This window comes from Panicum virgatum, chromosome 2K, assembly GCF_016808335.1.
Source record: "Panicum virgatum strain AP13 chromosome 2K, P.virgatum_v5, whole genome shotgun sequence".
Taxonomy (NCBI): Eukaryota; Viridiplantae; Streptophyta; class Magnoliopsida; order Poales; family Poaceae; genus Panicum; species Panicum virgatum.
Genome location: NC_053137.1, coordinates 19,838,797 through 19,858,148, shown reverse-complemented (window position 1 = coordinate 19,858,148; position 19,352 = coordinate 19,838,797). Strand labels below are relative to the sequence as shown.

General features: G+C 42.4%; 1 protein-coding gene and 1 long non-coding RNA gene across 12 annotated transcripts; both read left to right on the top strand.

Annotated features, from left to right (window-relative positions):
* The first annotated feature begins 1,494 nt into the window (after positions 1-1,494).
* On the top strand, positions 1,495-5,366 carry LOC120670469 (luc7-like protein 3). 11 transcript variants are annotated; one of them, XR_005673218.1, is made up of 10 exons: positions 1,495-1,673; positions 1,765-1,893; positions 1,976-2,015; positions 3,400-3,475; positions 3,546-3,740; positions 3,833-4,036; positions 4,113-4,526; positions 4,615-4,666; positions 4,754-4,836; positions 5,117-5,366. XR_005673218.1 is itself a non-coding variant. In XM_039950578.1 (8 exons), exons 1-7 carry the CDS (start codon positions 1,631-1,633, stop codon positions 4,482-4,484), a joined length of 1,059 nt encoding a protein of 352 aa, XP_039806512.1. In that variant the 5' UTR covers positions 1,495-1,630; the 3' UTR covers positions 4,485-4,526; positions 4,615-5,366. The 11 variants fall into 11 exon arrangements, 2 of the variants coding, with proteins under 2 accessions (XP_039806512.1, XP_039806500.1); XR_005673211.1 differs by having other exon boundaries at positions 4,754-5,366; XR_005673217.1 differs by having other exon boundaries at positions 4,113-4,666.
* Positions 5,367-7,033: 1,667 nt separating this feature from the next.
* Positions 7,034-9,193, top strand: LOC120670466. Its single transcript, XR_005673207.1, has 2 exons — positions 7,034-7,388; positions 8,915-9,193. It is a non-coding gene; the product is annotated as an uncharacterized LOC120670466 (long non-coding RNA).
* Positions 9,194-19,352: the final 10,159 nt, after the last annotated feature.

The window sequence follows — 19,352 nt, the reverse complement described above, 5'->3', positions numbered from 1 at the left end:
TACTTTTGTGCCTTTTGTAAATAATTAAATGCAACAATACACATGCAACATGTTAATGACATGCTTTGCGAATGATTTGCGCCTAATGTTTTTTCGAAACACTAGGTGTTACACCAGCTGAGCTACGCACAATTGACTACTATTTTTCATATCGAAAAGATGGCGTAGACGGTAGACATGTTTAAAAATACACCACAACCGAACTCCACTCACATTGTAAATAAACTTTTGAAAGCATAATAATAGATTTATTGGCACAATAATCTTACATCTTTTGTAGACAGTTATACACCCACTTCATTAATATACTACGACATTATGTTTGAAAAATATACCATCGTGTTGTCTGTTTTTAAAATTTCCCTTCTAAATTCTTGCTCCTAAGGGTTCAATTCTACAATCAGACCACATTATATGATTCAAAATTAAACCATCATAATCTACATTTTAAAACAACAGACCTGTTCTATTGATTTAAAATGCATAATTATTAATTATATCATTACAAGTATAGTGACTTCATAGATGATGTCAATAGTCTCTTTTTCGTTTTTCCATCCTCTCCCTCCCTACTCCCTAGCCGCCTGGAAGCGATCTTGTCAGTCTCGCCTTCTGTTGATCTCATCATTAACTAAGAAGCTTCAATTTGTTTATTGCTTAGTGAAAAATTGGTAGGTGTCAATAGCACAGTTGACCGTATTTCTAATATTAAAAGATAAGCGGACGACGGACGACGGTTCAAACAAATCTATTACTAAACCTATATTCTTTAGAGCTTGTTCGTTTTGGAGGGAATTGAAGAGGATTGGAAGGGGTTGGAAGAGATTAAATTTCAAATAAGTTAAAATCCCACACAATCCCCTTGTGGAGAGGATTAATCGAAAAGCCCTTATTCGCATCGTGACGTCTAACTCGCGTAAAAGACATCACTTATGTCCATCTATATTTTTCACTAGCTACAAATCCTTTTCATTCTTTTTTTGCAAGAAAAATCCTTTTCATTCAGGAACATATTCGAACGGTAATGAGTTTGATCGTGAAATTCAGGCTACAACATTGCAAAAATAAGAAACTAGACTGTGAAATTACAAGGAGAAGAAAGAACATATCCTAAGTGGTAGACTCTATTGATGCCATAAAGTTAACCATGAAAAAGGGATAGATACTCAAAAACATATTATTTTTATGGTTGCCTAGAAATTACTAGCTCAGCTCTAAATTTGTGCAATAATAATTAAACTTAAATTATTTTAAAAAAATTTATATTAATAAAGCAAGCTACAATAAAAAAGTGATATTTTATAAAAAATTTAAATAAGACGAAGGAACAGAGGGAGCAGTGTTCTGTTGAACATCTAGCAACATAATGCGATTTTCTCATTCATTTAGTTTTTTTATTTATAAAGGGAGCACCTCGTAAATCCCCATCCGGTAATTAGATTCCAGTCTCATATTTGTATTTGCCGGATTCGAAAAATAGTAAGCGCTAGCCGCTAGGGTTCTCCCTGTTTCCCTGTATTTGGACGACAACCCCAAATCCCAAACCCACCCAAGAAGAAAGGGGAAAGGAAGGAAGGTGCCTGGACCCGGGAGGCTAGGGTTTCTCGACGGCTCCACCGCCCTCTCCGCCATGGACGCGCAGCGAGCTCTCCTCGACGAGCTCATGGGCACAGGTGAGTACCGCCAGATTCCCCATCTCCCGAACGCCGCCGCCCCAGGCCGTAACCCTACCCCTAACCTCGCCGTGGGTGCTATCGTTTGCAGCCCGCAACTTGACGGAGGAGGAGAAGAAGGGGCACAAGGAGCTGAAGTGGGACGATCCCGACGTGTGCGCCCCCTACATGGCCCGGTTCTGCCCCCACGACCTCTTCGTCAACACCAAGAGCAACCTCGGTAAGGCCGCTCCCTTTTTTTTTTGCGTTCTGCGGTGAGTTTTGCTGATGATAGGTGCGGATGGTGTGTTTGCACTTTGCAGGGCCGTGCTTGAGGATCCATGATCCGAAGCTCAAGGAGAGGTAAGAAAGATTGTGATGCTTATTTTATTGAAATTTAGTTAGCAATTCTTCTTGTAAGAAAAGATCAAAGGATTTATGGTGAGGTAATCTCTTAGCAATGTGTTATGTTTAGGGAGCAAAGTAGGGTAATTGGGTTGGTTGCAGGTGGGAAAATAGAGAATTTGTTATTGGGAATCACAGGACATGATACCGAAATGTTATAGATGATTGTTTCATATGAATCGCTGGATTTGTAGAGTTGAGCTAGTTTTTAGCCGTGGGGATTAAGCTGTCTTGCATTCCTATCAGGTTACAAATTTCGGTTTGATTGGTGCATGTTTTGTACAAAATTATACAGCACATCAGAACCATCCTATGAAATGATTATGCCATGACACTCTACCCAGTCTCATAAAGAAATAGCTGCCTTAGGATGAATTAAACATGCTAAAGCAACAAACTCTCCCTAAATGATAGATTTTTATATCGACATTGAAAAATTGCTCACCGTAATCATGTGTGAAATTTGATCATATCTGGTAAAACGAACCAAGATTGAATGCATATTCTGAAGATTTATATTGTATGTAAAATAAAATTGTGGGTGAAATAAGTGAGAATTGCATCAGGTCAGTATTTAAGAAGTGGCTGCCTAGCCTTCATAGGGGGAAATAGGATCTCATTGGCACCCTCATTCCTAGTTGACGCCTAGCCCATCTTGCAAAACACTAGTAACTTTGGCTTGAGGGAGTAGGTTTTCTCTACCATCCAGATTCCAGATGAATATAAATGGGTGTATGCCCTTCAGAATTTCATGCTATTGTTTGACAGTTTGGGATGCTTATAAGAGATCTGCAGGTTACATTACATGGTTAAATGCTCATAGTACTTACAAGTTTGTAGAATGTAGATTTTCCTACAAGTTATATGGGTATGTGCTCATACAACTTTTAACAGTTCTATGTAGCAAACATTTCTAAAACAAGTTGACCAGTTACTAACATCAAGCAATTCTGCCATAAAACAAGTAAACCAAGTTACTAACATTTAATGCTTTGAATCAACGGTAGCTCACGCAACAAAGACATTGATGTGTTCATACAGCTTTTAGCAGTTCTGTCTAGCAAATACTTCTAAAACAAGTTGCCAAGTTACCAACATGGAGCAATTTGCTGTAAAAACAAGTCAACCAAGCTACTGACATTGAATAATTTGAATCAATGATAGCTCACAACAAAGACATTAATGTAATAGTTATTGGTTCATGAATAATCCTGGGACAAGAAATTTGTGTTTTTACTTTTTACAGTATCATTATATGCTGTATAAACAAGCGAACCAAGCTACTAACATATAATATTGGGTATTATATGTATATCTCACATGTGTTTTTGGGTAAGTGCAGCTTTGAGAAGTCTCCCAGGCATGATAGTTATATGCGAAAGTTTGAGGCAGAGCTTGCACAACAATGTGAGAAATTGGTGAGTTACCTCTTGCTTTCCCGTAACGTTTTGACCAGTAATATATTTACCTTTGTTTATTTTGTTGCAGGTAATGGATTTGGATAGAAAAATAAGGCGAGGTCGAGAAAGGTTGGCTCAAGATTCTGCTGTGCCAATGCCAATACCTGGAAAAATAGCTGAGCAACTCTCAGCGCGAGAAGAACAGGTGAAGAAGCTGCTGGAGCAAATCGAGGAGCTTGGTGAGGCTGGTAAAGTGGATGAAGCAGAGGCACTCATGAGGAGGGTACTAACATGCAAGATCCATATCGTTTCTTTATTATGTTTGAACAATACTTCATCAATTTGTGTAATTGTCATTTAATTTCTGGTTTGCAGGTTGACATTCTAAACGCTGAGAAGACAGCTTTAGCTAACCAAGCTGACAACAAAGTGGCCATGCTTGAGAAGAAGATGGAACTTTGCGAAACATGTGGATCATTCTTAGTTGCTGATGATGCTCTTGAGAGGACGCAGTCCCATGTGACTGGGAAACAGCACATAGGTTATGGCATGGTTAGAGATTTCCTGGCAGAATACAAGGTGAAGTGTCACTACATTAGAAGTGTAAATACGGATTTAATTTATCAAGTACTTATGGTTGTCTCTTACTGTCCAGGCTGCAAAAGAGAAGGCAAAAGAGGAAGAAAGGCTTGCAAGGGAGCAGAAAGCAGAGGAACATTGGAAACAGAGGAGCAAAGAGTATGATAGTGGGGGCAGGGACAGTGGTACCCGAAGGGAGAGGTCTGGGGATCGTGACTATGACCGTGATCGTCAGTATGAGCGAATCCGTGGAAGAGATAGGCCCTATGATCACAGAGATAGAGGATCTGAATACCGAAGCAATTCCTACAGAAATGAGAGGGATTCTGAAAGAGGTGGGCATAGATACAGGAGTGGTGATATGACAAACGATCGAGGGAGAATGCGGAGCAGGTCACGTTCTCCAAGCAGGCATGGCTATGGAAGGTCTAGAAGTCCAGATCATTAGCTGAACATTTAGATAGTTTTATTCACAGTTGGGACACATGAGGTAGACCGTTCCTTTTTGCTGTTTATTACTGTACAATGGGTTTTATTGAAGTGTAGCACTTGTTTAAGTCTCTGCTCTGCTGTAACAGCTTTGTTGGAACCCTACAGTCTTCCTTTTTACATGGGAAAAAAAAATCTCAGGTAGGTATCGATTGTCCTTCCCGCAATTTTTGTCTCTGATATTCTATATGTATGCTGAAGCTTTGTTTCGATATTTGGAATCAAAAGTTATTGTCTAAAAGCTGAAAATTAGTGCAATGAGACAAGTACTGGACTTCATTTTGGATGCTGATGTTTACAGCCTATGGCAGGTAACCTTGAACATTAATGTTTTCATATTACAACTTTTTATTCCCCCCATAACTTTGCTAGAAACATTTTTAATTTTGCTCAGTTGTGATTTCACTCGTTGCCTTAGATTTTTTACACCACTCAGGCCAGGTACCTGTTTCTGCCAAAGATTATGTGTGATTGTGATTTTTGTAGCTATAATTGTTATGAAGTAGTGTTGTCTTGAGGAACAACAGTCCGACGAAATGACCAAGGATCAATTCTAATCACCGACACATTCTTTTTCAAACCTTGTAGTAGCTCTACAAGAGATCAGGTTTGGCTTGTAAATAACCCCTGCTAAGAACCACCAGGATTGGAGGGTTCTTGACTGTCTGGTTATAGGCTCCAAGAAGGTTCTGTTTCCACATATACCTGACAGTTGTAAGGGCCTGTAATTGGTATGCTATTATTGTAGAGGTACAGTCAGTGTATTGTCAATATGCAATACTACATCTGCTTGGGCGTCGCACACAAGTTATAATTTGGATCAATTGGCGTTATGATTTCCTGGACCAATGTCTTACTGATGTCATGATGTTCGTGAGTCATTCCTAAACGGCCACGTTCACTATCCTTGGCCATGGTTCAGTTGTGCGGGGGACTTCCCTGTTGGCTGGCCTGTGCAAATGAGAGAGAATGCTAGGCCAGGTTCTCTGGCACAATGAATTGTATCTGAACTGAAGGTGTCTAATTATTCAAAAAATTAGATTGATCTCCCAAACATGTGGCCAGGTGTCAGGTGATTTCCATGTACTATGCTGATAATAATTGAGGAGGGGTAGGTGCTGACTGAATTGAGCAGCCGACAGTTTGCTCGTGCCATGTTAGTTCAGTTCATGCCTTCTTTCAGGGTACGTGGGCGCCGTGGACAACCTCATTTGAAGTCAAGTGTTGGGACATACTGATGCCGGAATTAGGGGGTCTCGGCCCCAAACGAGTCCCTGGTTCAATCTGAAGCATCCGGATGCTAAATGATTGCGATGTCTGCTGCGACGATCATCCAGATCCAGGATCAAAATGAAGCGTCCTGATCATTCTAGTGTCAAGCTGGTGTGGCAGTCTTAGTAATCGTGTGATGAATCTATGCATTGAGACTGGCCTTAGAAGTACATTAATTATATATCCATGTAATATAGATAATCCCCAAAGGTCCAAACCATACGCAGCCTACGATGGAAAGCTATTGTAAACTCTTCATTGCTGCCATGTACCACACCCTGGTGACGACTCGAATTGTTTGCATCTCCTTTCTAGGGATAGCAAATGACCCTAGTTAGGTAGTAAGTATTAGGGACCATCCTATATAAAACCTCCCTCTCTTTTTTCTTTTAACCCATCACATATACTCCAAATCCAAGAAAGGTAGCTGAACCGCAGTTAGCAATCCTGGTATGACATGTTCATGAGGTGCAAGCTTTTGATGAGAACTGTGAGTAGTTGTCCTTGCAACCTAATCATTTACTAGGGAAAAATTAAAAAAATCTAAAGGGGGGGGGGGGGGGGTAAGAATCATATATGTTGCATGACCTCAGCAGAATCATAAAAAATTCTAAAAAAAACCCGGGGGGGGGGGGATTCCGTAGGCCGCTCTCGGCGAGTATCTGAAGCTAGAATTGTGTAGTCATTTCTGCAATCGGCGAGATAGATGTACAAAGTCCTAGTACAGCGCTCACTCAAGAGGTGGTCAACATTGCATACTAGCTTCTCTCTTTCAAAAAAAAAAAAGACTATATACTAGCTATGCCATCTTTTTAACTACTTGTGGTTTTGGATGTGGTTTGCCCTTGACTTGTGATGCATGCCTTCACAATTCCATGCCTGTTTCAAATAAAGGGAGTAATTCTTTGGCAGGCGCTCTGCTATACAACATCTGAATAATGCAGACCAAAGTGCCTATTCCTCGTAACATAACGTTTGTATGACCACCCTTTCATTTTTTTTCTTTAAATAAAAGCTACCACCTCTTCAGTTGGACCCATCTCACCAAACCGTAGTAACCAAAGTAGTTCATATGAACTTAATTAAGTTTCTTAATTAAACTAGAATGTTTTTTTTATTGCATCTGATTTCTACTTCTCCAAAGTTTAGGTACAGCACAACGGCAATCTTGCAAATTTCAACATGGGCCATTTGATTCCTAGTTGGCTAGCCCAACCAAGCCCAATGATCCGAAACAAAAGAAAGCAAGGCAAGGCCCATGTATGTTGAAAGGCTGTCCATGTCAGCGCACATTACTGCTCCTCCTCCCTGATCCGCGCGGTTGCCGGCGGCCGTCTTCCGCCTACCGCCAGCTCCAGCTCGAAATGGACCTGCCGTCAAGCCGGAGGACCAGGCGGCGACAGGAGACCTCGAGCTCTGCCTCTTCTGACTCCTCCATCCGCGCGCTCTGAGCGCGAGGGGGCAGGACGCGACCGGGGCGGGGGCTGGCTCCGGTCCAGCTCGTGCGGGTGGAGGTGGAGGACGGGGCCTTGGACGGCGCTGCCGCGTCTTCGGCTGTCCGGTGGATTCTAGGAGGCGCCGTGCTAGCTGCGTGAGTATCCTTTCAATTAAAAATACGTGATGCAGTGACTGATGTGATTTTTTTAGGGGCTTGTTGTACGTCTGATGTTCAGGTTCAATTTCACTGCTAGTTACTGGACATGTTCGTGATGTCCTGTACTTCTGATTAGATTCTTGAACAATAGTTGTTGTACACCTACTGTTAATAAGTACTCTAAATTTTTAGGAGCCGATTTTTCTTTTTGGAAATTTGGTGCTTCATTGAGTTAGCTTTTGCGCATCGGCCATGGCTTTACTGTGGCTGTAAAGTCTTTAACTTGGTGTGAAATATATGAAATCATGCATCTGCCACCTGATACAGAGCTGTGGACTTGTATTTTGTGTTTTCTTTGTCAATAATAACAATCATGCAGTTCCGAAGGGAAAAATGTAGGATCACCTAAGAGCAATAGGCATCAGGAGCATTGGAAATACTGAAACGAAGTTTGGGGCTAATTATGGAGAAAAATAGTTTTCATAGGCTTTCCACCACGTTCCCGTGCCCAATGCTCCTATGTTCTCCGATCCTTCTTCTTTTGGACATGAGCTCATGTATGCATATGTTTTGTGTTTTTTCCCCCTACTGAAACAGTCATGTAAGCCAAAAGGAAAGGGAAGGAGCAACTAAGAACAATAGGCATGGGAGGCATCAGGAAAACACCAAATAAATGCTTTCCTCCATGTTCCGATGCCCACTGCTCTTAGACACTCAATTCTTCCTCTTCCTGACTCACTCTCAAGACCCAATCACCTAAGGCGACACATGAGTATACTTTGTTTTCTTCACTGGAACAATGTTACAAGCCAAAGAAAGAGGAAGGAGCACCTAAGAACGATAGGAATGGGAGGCACCGGGAAAACATAGAAACAGTCATGCTTTCCTCCATGTTCCCATTCTCACGGCTCTTAGACAGTCTCTTTCTTCCTCTTCCCGGCTTGCTTATGCATAAGACAACTTGGCTAATAAGATAAGAAGTTGAACCACTCAACAATGCCTACTACATTCTGCGTGGTATATATAAGCATATGGTAGATGCAGTGCTTTAGAAATTAGAATGTGCAATCCTTGTGAGTGAAAGCAGTGGATACACATACACCTACTCCATGGCACACATTATGCTTATGCAGAGCATTGAATGGAAACTGGACGAAAAGCACCTGTTGATAGTGTGGCCCATTTGCAGAAAGGAGACTAGGAAGTTATGGGTTGTACAAAATGCATTTACAGCAAGGGAAATAAAAAAAGAAGCTACACGTTCATTTATAATTTTGAATGAAAGAGAAGGTCGGTGCATGTTATGGAAAAATGAAAATCAATAGAAAACATTAGAATCATGCACAACACAAGGATCTTAGCATTTTCTTAGCTATCTTTTACATGCAAAAATGAACTGAACCATGCTTGGTGGTTCCATGTTCGTTTTGGAATGTTGATACAATTTTCTTGTGCAAAGTTGCATTATGAGGATTGACAATCAAAACCAGCATATCAGAGACATTATCCAACATTTTCTACAGGGAGATCTCGGGCATAGTCTTGGATGTCAATTCATATTGAAGAGCCCGAGCTGTTATGCGCTTGTGGAAGGCCAGCAGAGTCGAAAACTGCTCGTGTCGACAGTAATCCTGATTGTCCCTTATTCAAAGCCTGCCATCCTGTATGAGTCTTCCATATTGAGTTGTCCTCTTACTCTAGACATTACATTGATTTTGTTCACGTGATTTTCAGTTGCTTGCTGTTTCATAAATGGAATAAGTCCAGTTTACCCCTCTAAACTTGTCAAGGAGTCTGGAATACACCCTCGAACTACAAAACCAGACATTGGACCCCCTCAACTCTTAAAACCGGGCAAATTACCCCCTTGACTGGTTTTTAAGGTGGTTTTCGCTGATCTGGCTGTGGCGGGCCCCGCATGTCAGCCCATGCCGGGTACAGTACAGCCTGTTTTTAAGGGGTAATTTGCCCGGTTTTAAGAGTTGAGGGGAGTCCGATGTCTGGTTTTGTAGTTCGAGGGTGTATTCCAGACTCCTTGACAAGTTTAGGGGAGTAAATTGAACTTATTCCTTCATAAATTGCCTGTTCGGCCGTTCCAGATGCATTATACTTGGATATGGGAGAGGATCATTAGCTGAACAAGTACATGGATGGAATTGTGGAATATTGGGTCGCTACTAGGAATGACAGTCTTAATAGAAGCTTTGGGTTAGGTCAGGTGGATGTAAGAGCCATCGAGCCAGCCAAGGAAGTTGGATTAAGGGCCCTATGGGAGAATTAGATGCTATGTTTGCTACAGAAAATTCGACAATTATCTGTTTAGTTATTGTCATCTCGAGACGCGAGGTGTTCCTCAGATGCTGCTTATGGCTTTTATGGTGGTAAAAGAACCTACTCTGTAATAGTTTAGCTTAGTATGGTACTGTCACTTGCTTAGGACACATTGTAGCTGAAAAAGAACCTGTTATGGTTGTTCAGTGTAGCAGTATGGTATTTCACTTCATCCATTCCTGCTAGAATTTCTGCCCATTAAAGTCTGTAGTTATCCAGGAAGACAAAACCTACAGTTGTCTAATCCACCACTTAAAGTTTGACGGCATGCACATCTGATCCGTGACTTGTGGCTAATGCTCCATTTTGTAATAATTGCTTGTTTATGCCGCTATGGTTGAGCAGAGCTGCAGATGAGGTTTACCACCAAAACAATCTTGGCCCTTAATTTTACAGAGGAATAATCTCACTTCTCATTCTCGTTCGTCCATGCTCTTATGACCAATATGCTCTTATGTTCCCTGTTTCTTCCTCTTCTTGACTTCATGACCCCATTCTAAAGCTATTTGTGCATATCTTCTGTTTTTATCTTCCAAAACAGGTGTGTGAGCCAAAAGGAAGGGGAAGGAGTAACCAAGAACAATAGGCATGAGAGGCATTGGGAAAACACTAAAGTATCTCCACCCTAGTCGGGGAAGACAAATTTAAGCTTTTCTCCATGTCCCCATGCCCACTGCTCTTAGATACTCGTTTCTTCCTCTTCCTGACTCACTCTCAACATCATTTCTAAGCCCACACATGAGTATATACTGTTTTCTTCACTGGAATTTCGCAGGCCTAAGGTCGAGGAAGGAGCACCTAAGAACTGTAGGAATGGGAGGCATCAGGAAAATATTGAGATAAAAACAAACAATTATCATGCTTTCCTCCATGTTCCCGTTCCAACTGCTCTTAGAGATTCTCTTTCTTCCTCTTCCTGGCCTACATGCTCAATACCTCATCATCTAAGCCTACACGAGTGCATTTTATTTTGTTCACTAGACCAATTTCGCTGGTCGGAGGAAGAGGAAGGAGCACCTAAGAACTGTAGGAATGGGAGGCATGAGGAAAACATTGAGACAAATGTCTGTATCCAATTCTAGAGGTAAGAACTGACAGTTTATTATGCTTTCCTCCATGTTCCTATTCCCACTGCCCTTAGAAATTCTCTTTCTTCCTCTTCCTGGCTTACACAGGCCTAAAACAACAAAAACAAGAAGTTTGAACTGTTCAACAATGCCTATGGTATTCTTTGGTATATATAGGGTTGTAATGCAGTACTGCAGTGCTTTAGACCCCGCAAAATCTTTTTAAGGGGGAAAGCAGTGTATGTACCTACCTGCTACTTCATGGTACTTAGACCCCGCAAAATCTTTTTAAGGGAAAGCAGTGTATGTACTTACCTGCTACTTCATGGTACACTGTCGTGCGTCCCATTCAATGAAAGTGGGCCACGAAATATCTGTTGATAATGCTGCACATTTGTAGATGTGATTTTCATGATACCTTTTCCTATGCACATCTAGAAGTCCTTGACCCTAAGAATGCATGCTATAGCATGGGGGAACTGACATATAGCAGAGTAGGTACCTTAACAGAAAAGCTAATTATTATTTATCACTACTAGTATAGACGCACGGGCGACAAGCACGTAATTTTAAAAACCTTATAAGTTTTTTATTCGAAAATGTATTAAATTATATATTAATTAGATTAATATTTAAATTAAATCCAAAAACATATCACTACTATCTCTCTCTATACGAATCTATTGCAATAGAAACGGAGCTAAAATAATTGAGTGGTTGAAGTTTAAAGATATCAAAATAGGGGTTTAAATCTTCAAATTGGGATGATCTGCTCATGATGGTTCCTAGAATTTACAATAATTTACATGTAACATTCAGGCTCATGTTGCCATTGGGGGAGCAATGGGTTATCCACGCCCATACCCGTAAACTATCCATCCCCAATTAATCCATACTCAAATGAGTGGATAATTGCTCAACGGTTATAGATAATTCAATGGGTAGGCAATATGCCTCCAAGTGGAGTGGGTTGAAATGGATCCCACAACAAGAGCCGGACTCTGAAAATAAAACCTCGCGTTCACACTATAAAATTTTATCGAAATTGACTGAAATTTGTTGGAGATGACTCCGTATGACCGGCAGCTACTCTGTGCAAAGTAGTGTGACTAGACCTACACGTGGGCCCCACGTCAAGAGCCGGACCCTGAAAATAAAACCTCGCGTTCACACTATAAAATTTTATCGAAATTGACTGAAATTTGTTGAAGATGACTCAGTATGACCGGCAGCTACTCTGTGCAAAGCAGTGTGGCTAGACCTACACGTGGGCCCCACGTTAAGAGTCGGACCCTAAAAATAAAACATCGCATTCACACTATAAAATTTTATCGAAATTGACTGAAATTTATTGGAGATGACTCAGTATGACCGGCAGCTACTTTGTGCAGAGCAGTGTGGCTAGACCTACACGTGAGCCCCACGTCTAGAGTGGAGCTACGGAACATAAGAGAATAGAAAAGAACTAACTAATGGGTACGTGGGTAAAACGGGTATTATTCATATATACCCTATCCATATCCAAATTGAGATGGGTAATCCATACTCTACCCAAATACAATGGGTATGGATTTGGGTAAGGGTAGTGGGTACCCATTGCCAACTTGACCCATATCATGTGATCCTGATGATACAAAAGAGAATTGACCCAATAATTCTCCAAAAGGAGTTTCATAACCACATATAGTGCCAGTCTGCATCTGTAAGTGACCTGTTTAACCCTTACTATTCGCTTTTTTTGCAATTCGATCTGGACATCCTCTTCTTTAATTTTGAAAGAACATCTTCAATTGTGAAATATGATATAGTCATTTGTGTGGTAGTTTCTGGATTTGGGACATAATTTTTGTGCTATTATCACTTGATTAACCTTGTATCAGTTCTCTGAAATTGTTTTATATTAGGCTATTGAACACGAAACCATCCCAGGATCCAATTTTTTAGCAATTTAGCATGTGCGTGAAGTTTAGTATTGGGTGTTATTTGTAATATATGTTCCCAAACTTGTGCAACATCCTTGTTCTGCCTGTAATATATACCAAACCATGAACTGTTCATTTATGTCCTTTATTGCAAGCATTGGGAAAAATGTATTTTATTCCCTATTCTAGAGGGAAATCATAGTTCATCCTGTCCTCTATGTTCTCATGCCCAATGCTCTTAGATGGTCTTTTTCTTCACCTTCCTAAATCACCCTGAAGACCACATGATCTGAACCCACTCTTCGCAACTAACTGTTAAACCTCTATGTTTGTATCTTCTAGTTTTATCTGGTGAATACCTTCACCTACTGCATCATCTGCCTGGTGCACAATAATACAAATCACTTGATGACAATAGGGTATGTACATCTTCTGATAATATGATTAATTGTGGTGAGGATATCTGGAAATCTTCTGCCTATCAATAAAAGAGATCAGGTGACAGCCTGACAGATTAATCCTTGACTTAATCAATGCAAGATTAGTCCCTGATTCGAAGTCATGCTTTTGGGGAAAGGAAGAACGGATCGCACATATAAAACACTTACCATATTCTCATAGGCCCCACATATAAAACACGTTTCCTACCTAAGTGTTAACTCTGAGGGAGGATGGATTTGAAGTCTGCCCACAATAATAAGAGGAAACGAAACTAAGAAAAGTACTTCTAGTTGGTTTTACAAACGGAGATCTCCCACCAACTATTAATTAATCATGAATCTATAAAAGACCACAACACATCAACTAGGTTCTGGTCACACATCAAGCGTGAAAGTCTCAATGGGCACACTGTTTCAGCACATAAGTATTGCTTTAAGCTATGTTTATCTAATGAAACATGCGAAAGGGTGCCTAGCCTGATTGGTTAGGTGGTCTCAGTAGCACTCTTCAGGTCCTGGGTTCGACTCCCGGTGGAGGCGAATTTCAAGATGAGGTTAAAAAAATCTCCTCGCATGACTACATGCCAAAGCACATGGAAATAGGTCCTAGCTCACCCCGGCCCGCTCTCACACGGGTTACGGTATGGGTTACGGCGCCCATGTGTAAGGGTGGGGCAGGGATTCGGCCTTTGCACCACTATACATTGGAAGTTATGTATATATTCTGCATTTAAGGATAGAGAAATGGGAGAAATTAGCAACCGGTGCAATGGACATTATGTATGTTGGAAATCTTGGGGTAGATTTTGGCCCTTTGTATTATACCTGTTTGCATTTCCTTGCTATAATCTACATTTTCCCTATTTTGTTGCTACGAACCTTGTGCCATCTCTTTGAGTCATTCAGGATAGGGACAACTTTGATGAGCTAAATTATTTTACATGCTTAGTACTCCTGTAGGCCATCTCCAGTGTTCATTTAACATGTTTGATGCGCCAATCGTGTTTATTCTAGCCTCCATTTTTTTTGTGTTCTCTGTCTCTCTTATTTTTATTAGGTTGGGTTTTGATGAATTTGAGTAATCTCAAATAGGAAAATGGGTACTAAGTTCAAGTCTATGAGCCTCCATAAATAGTTTAGTTTTTTCCCCTTCATATTGTCATGCCTATCACTCTCAGGCACTCTAGTATTCCTCTATCCAACTCACTCTTAGTTCCTCATCATCTAACTATATTGACTTATTTGTATGTGTGTGTGAGCCGAAAGGAAGAGGAATGGGTACCTAAGATCAATAGGAATAGAGGCATCGGGAAAACAGAAAGAAAATTTCCACCTCTGATGCTAGAGGAGAAAATGAGCCAAAGGCTTTCCTCTATGTTCCTATTCCCACTGCTCTTAGCAACTCTCTTTCTTCCTCTTCCCTCTCAACTCCTAAAATGGAACACTTTCACAATCAGAAGCTTAAACTGTTTAGCAATGTCTGTAGTGTTCCGATGTAAATTGGCAAAATAGGCGTTTTCCCCTTGACTTTGATTCGAGGGTCAAGTTCATCCTTCAACTTTCAAATAGATCAATATAGTCCCACAACTTTCATTTTTTTGGTCAAACTCATCCTTATACTGATATTATACTCCATACCTCTTTTCCCTTGGCTCCTTTGCCTTCTAAATTTATTTAGGAGATGAACATCACAAAATGTTTAATTTTGAACATAGAATTTTATTTATGCATGCATCATATTATATTGCAGACTCATGGAGAGTAAAAGTAATGCTACTTTGCATAAGTACGTACTACCATATAAAATGTTGCGGAAAGTTGAGCTAACAATGACACTAAATTAAGGAGGGAAAAAATAAACCAAGGATAAAAATGACTTTTTTGCATTTCTCATGTTATTATGGATCATAATATCAGCATAAAGGCAAGTTTGACCTCTGCTGACGACTAAAATTGGCAGAGATTGGTATGACAGGTGTGTTCAAGCGGTCTGACCGGTCGTTGCAGCCTCGTCGGGCTGCCCCAATGGGGTCCCTCCCGGGCGGGTGTTCGTTGGATCCTCGTCAGGCTGCCCCGACGAGACCGGTCTGACTGGTCCACCATACCGGTCTAATTGGTTGGTGCCACAGCGCTGTAAGGTGCGCCGCTGCTCGCCGCACGTTCTAGTGTGTTCGTGTGTTGGCTCCGAATCGACGTCTACAACCTCAAAACAAAAGTTGAGGGACTATATTGGCCAATTTGAAAGTTGCGGTGAGGGACCAAAACTGGCGACCAGAGGGGGGGCCAATTTGAAACTGGCGAACAAAAGTCGAAATCGATCCGTCGGCCTACATCCCGAAAATCACCACAAACCCTCGAACCTATAGCGAGAGAGTAGCTATGGATCAGCTATCTCCTTGCGAAAAGCCCTAGGAAGCTACGCGGAAGCAAAAGAGTCAATACGATTCAAATCGCAGAACTCGACTGCCTGGACCGGTCTGACCGGTGCAACGGACCGGTCTGACCGGTCGTGGCCTGAACAGGTCTAGACCGGTCTGACCGGTCTTGTTGTCCGGTCTGACCGGTGCCACCCAGAGAAACCCGTGAACAAGACTTCAAAAGAGAAATCTCGAGCACACGAAGTCCAAATCAAGTGAAACTTAGAGGATACCTCCGCAACTAACCTGCGAACATATCCCCAAGAGATCTTTCCCAAAAGATCAAAGAATCTTGAGAATTTAAGGGAAGATCAAGAAGGATTGGGGTTTTCTCAAAAACTCAAAAACTTCAATTTGTGAGAACTCATGATTCCAGAGGATTTGGGACGAGGCTAGGGGTACGGGAATCACTACAAAGAGCTCTACGAACCGTCACGATCATGTGCACCAAAAATGAAATAAAAATCCATCACAAAAGAGCACAAGAGGGACGGGATTGGATTGATTCAAAAGCCCAGAGGGCACAATGAGGATGGGCCTCCTTTCCCAATCAAATCCAATACAAAGTCTCACAAATCCATAAGCAAATCCTATTCTAAAGAGAAGAACGGGGGGAGAGAGACACAGGGGCGGCGGCCTGGAGGAACAAGCAATCCACGGACAAGTTACAAAAGCCGCCCCAACCTAATACAAGTGAAGGGGTATTTATACCCGCGGAGACCGGTCAGACCGGTTACATGGACCGGTCAGACCGGTTGGTCTGCAGTATCCCCCTGTACACGATCCCATCTGACGGCTGAGGTTTTTTCTTCGGAACGAAGTCTTCTCCACGATGCCGCCATCTTGATGAAGATCTGGTCCACGGTTTTGGAAGGTCCGTGAAACCCGGGTAGGTGGCCGGTTTTGAGAAAACCGCCAAAACTCCTCGCGCGGGAAGATTCCCGCCTCCACGCCGTGGCCCTAGATGCCGTTCCCACCTAGACCTTCTGACGACCCTAGACGCCGCCCGACGCCCGTCACCTCCTCGCCCGCAGCGAGGCCCTAGACGCCATCGACGCCCGTCGCCTCCGCCAGTCCCGAGACCGACGCCCGTGCCTCCACGACTTGGTGTCTTCAAACGCCGTCCGCCTCCTTGGTTTTGTGGCGCAAACCAAGAAACCCGCCTTCCGTCGCCGCTCGCGCCCTTGATCCAGTAGTGGACGCCACAGCTGCCGCCCGGCCTGAGCTCCTCCACGGCAGCTCACCGTCGACACTCGACGCCCATGTACCTGCAATCCAAAGACCAAGCGCACGATCATACCGCACGGTTGACAATTCACCCATCACAGGCAGGATAGAGTACTCAACATTCCTCAATCTCCCCCTTGATGAGTGCATTGTCAACACACCACCTGAAACCAGAGAAGTGATAAAATGGAAGCAAGAAAGAGAAGAACTCAAGCAAGTGACAAAAAGCTCAGAAAGGCAAGACAGTCACTTACTCAAGCACAAATCGATCCCCTAAGACAAGGGCAACAGCTCGACGCAATCGATCAAAAGCCAAAACATGACTCCTCAAAGACAGAGGTAACGCTCGACGCAGTCATGCAAGAAGCAGAGGGAAAACGAGGAAACCAAGAGCCACAACCAAAGCAGAAAGTCCCCCTGAAATGCATTTCCCCTCACACGAGCAATTCTCCCAAAATGATACACTCTCAAAGCCAAAATCAAACAAGTCTCCCCTTGTTCGATCACTTCTCCCAAAAATTCTCCCCCTTGTTGGCACATGCACACATCAAGCCTAAACAAACCTAAGGCTCCCCCTGAAGCTGAGACTCCCCCTGAAGCTGAGACTCCCCCTGAACAGATGCTATGCAATGAATGCAATGCAGGAGGTGTAAGTGAAAGCATTCAGGGATACAAGGATATGAGCAACATCTAGTCACAAGCACGTGTGCATCCATAAACAAGACCTGCATCTAGTTCAACAGGGTATATCAAATCAGTCTAGAGCTAGGCAAGTTCAGTTTAGGAGAAATAAAAGCATCACCCAAGATCTAGCACTAACTAGTAGGGAATGGAAAGCAGTGCTAATCATACTCATATAGGTGAGCCAAACCAGCCAAAAGCATGTTGCAAACATTCATTTTTCGATCAAATTTATATCAAGCAATTCTTAATGCCAGGGGTTGAAAGCTTGCCATGCTTTACTTAGCAACGATGCCAAGCCTATGCCAAAGACAATCAGAAGCTTAAGGCACTCGTTTCAGTCATGCACAGCCTTGCCCAGGTTCTCACAAATGCAAAGTGAGCCGTCCCGAAAGCTCGATCAGTGCGACAAGCAATCCCACCTGGATCTTTTCAATCCATTTCAAGAACAATTCAAGCAATTTTATCAAATTTAGATCATTTCAAGTATGAATTACTGAACGAAAAGCTACACTAGCATGAATAAGATAGCAAAGCATATCAACACGCCCTAACATGCTAGTAGCCAAGACAGGGTGATCATGTTTTCAAATTTTCAAATCAAAATAGCTTAACTCAGATGATGTCATAAACACAATGGAGCAAGCTATACATGATCAAATTTATCAACTCACACTAGCAGGCACTAGAAGATCATAGCAATGTATACAAGAATGCTAGTGCAAGTGAGGCAATGCAAAATACAAACATGTACAATGCATATGTACAATGCAACTACCAAACCTAGAAAACAAAGAGAAGCAAATAAAAACCTACAAAGCTAACCAAGGAAAAGTCAGTGATCAAAAGGGGTAACAAACCCCAAGCTCCCCTTGCAAGCGAGCAAAGGTGTCATGCTCTAGCGGTTTGGTGAGGATATCTGCGGTTTGCCTCTCTGAAGGTACATGGATCAGGTCTATGTGTCCTCTCTCATGATTATCTCGCAGGAAATGGAACTAGAATATCTATGTGTTTAGTTCTGGAGTGTAGAACAAGGTTCTTTGCAATGCTAATAGCAGACATGTTGTCTATGAAAATGGGAACCCTACCGAAACTCAAACCATAATCCTGCAAGGTTTGTTTCATCCAAAGGATCTGGGAGCAACAACTAGCAGCGGCAACATACTCAGCTTTTGTAGAAGAAAGTGCTACGCTAGCCTGCTTGCGAGAGGACCAAGACACCAAAGATGTACCGAGAAATTGACAAGTGTCGGATGTCGACTTGCGATCCAACCGACACCCACCGAAATCGGCATCAGAAAAGCCCACAAAAACTAGAGAAGAATCCGCAGAGTAACAAAAACCAAATTTAGGGGTGAATTTCAGATACATGAAGATGCGTTTCACCACCTGCCTGTGGGAGGTGCGCGGCGAAGCCTGATACCGCGCACAGAGGCCGACGCCGAACTGAATGTCCGGCCGCGTCGCCGTCAGGTACGGGAGGGAGCCGATCATGCTCCTGCACTCCTTCTGGTCCACCGCCTCACCGTCCAAGTCCTCATCAAGCGCCATCGAAGTGCTTATCGGAGTCGGCTGAGGTGACAAGTCACTCATGTCGAACTTCCGCAGCAAGTCCCTGGTGTACTTGGCTTGATGAACGAACGTGCCCTGGGAAGTTTGCTTGATCTGCAGCCCGTTGAAGAACTGCAGCTCACCCATCATGCTCATCTCGAACTCCCTGGACATCTGCTCAGAAAACTTGGAGACAAGAGCGTGAGAAGAGCCACCAAAGATAATATCATCTACGTATATCTGAACTAATTAAAAATCAGTGCCAGATCGCATGAGGAACGAAGTTTTATCCACACATCCCATTTCAAAACCCTGACCCAACAAA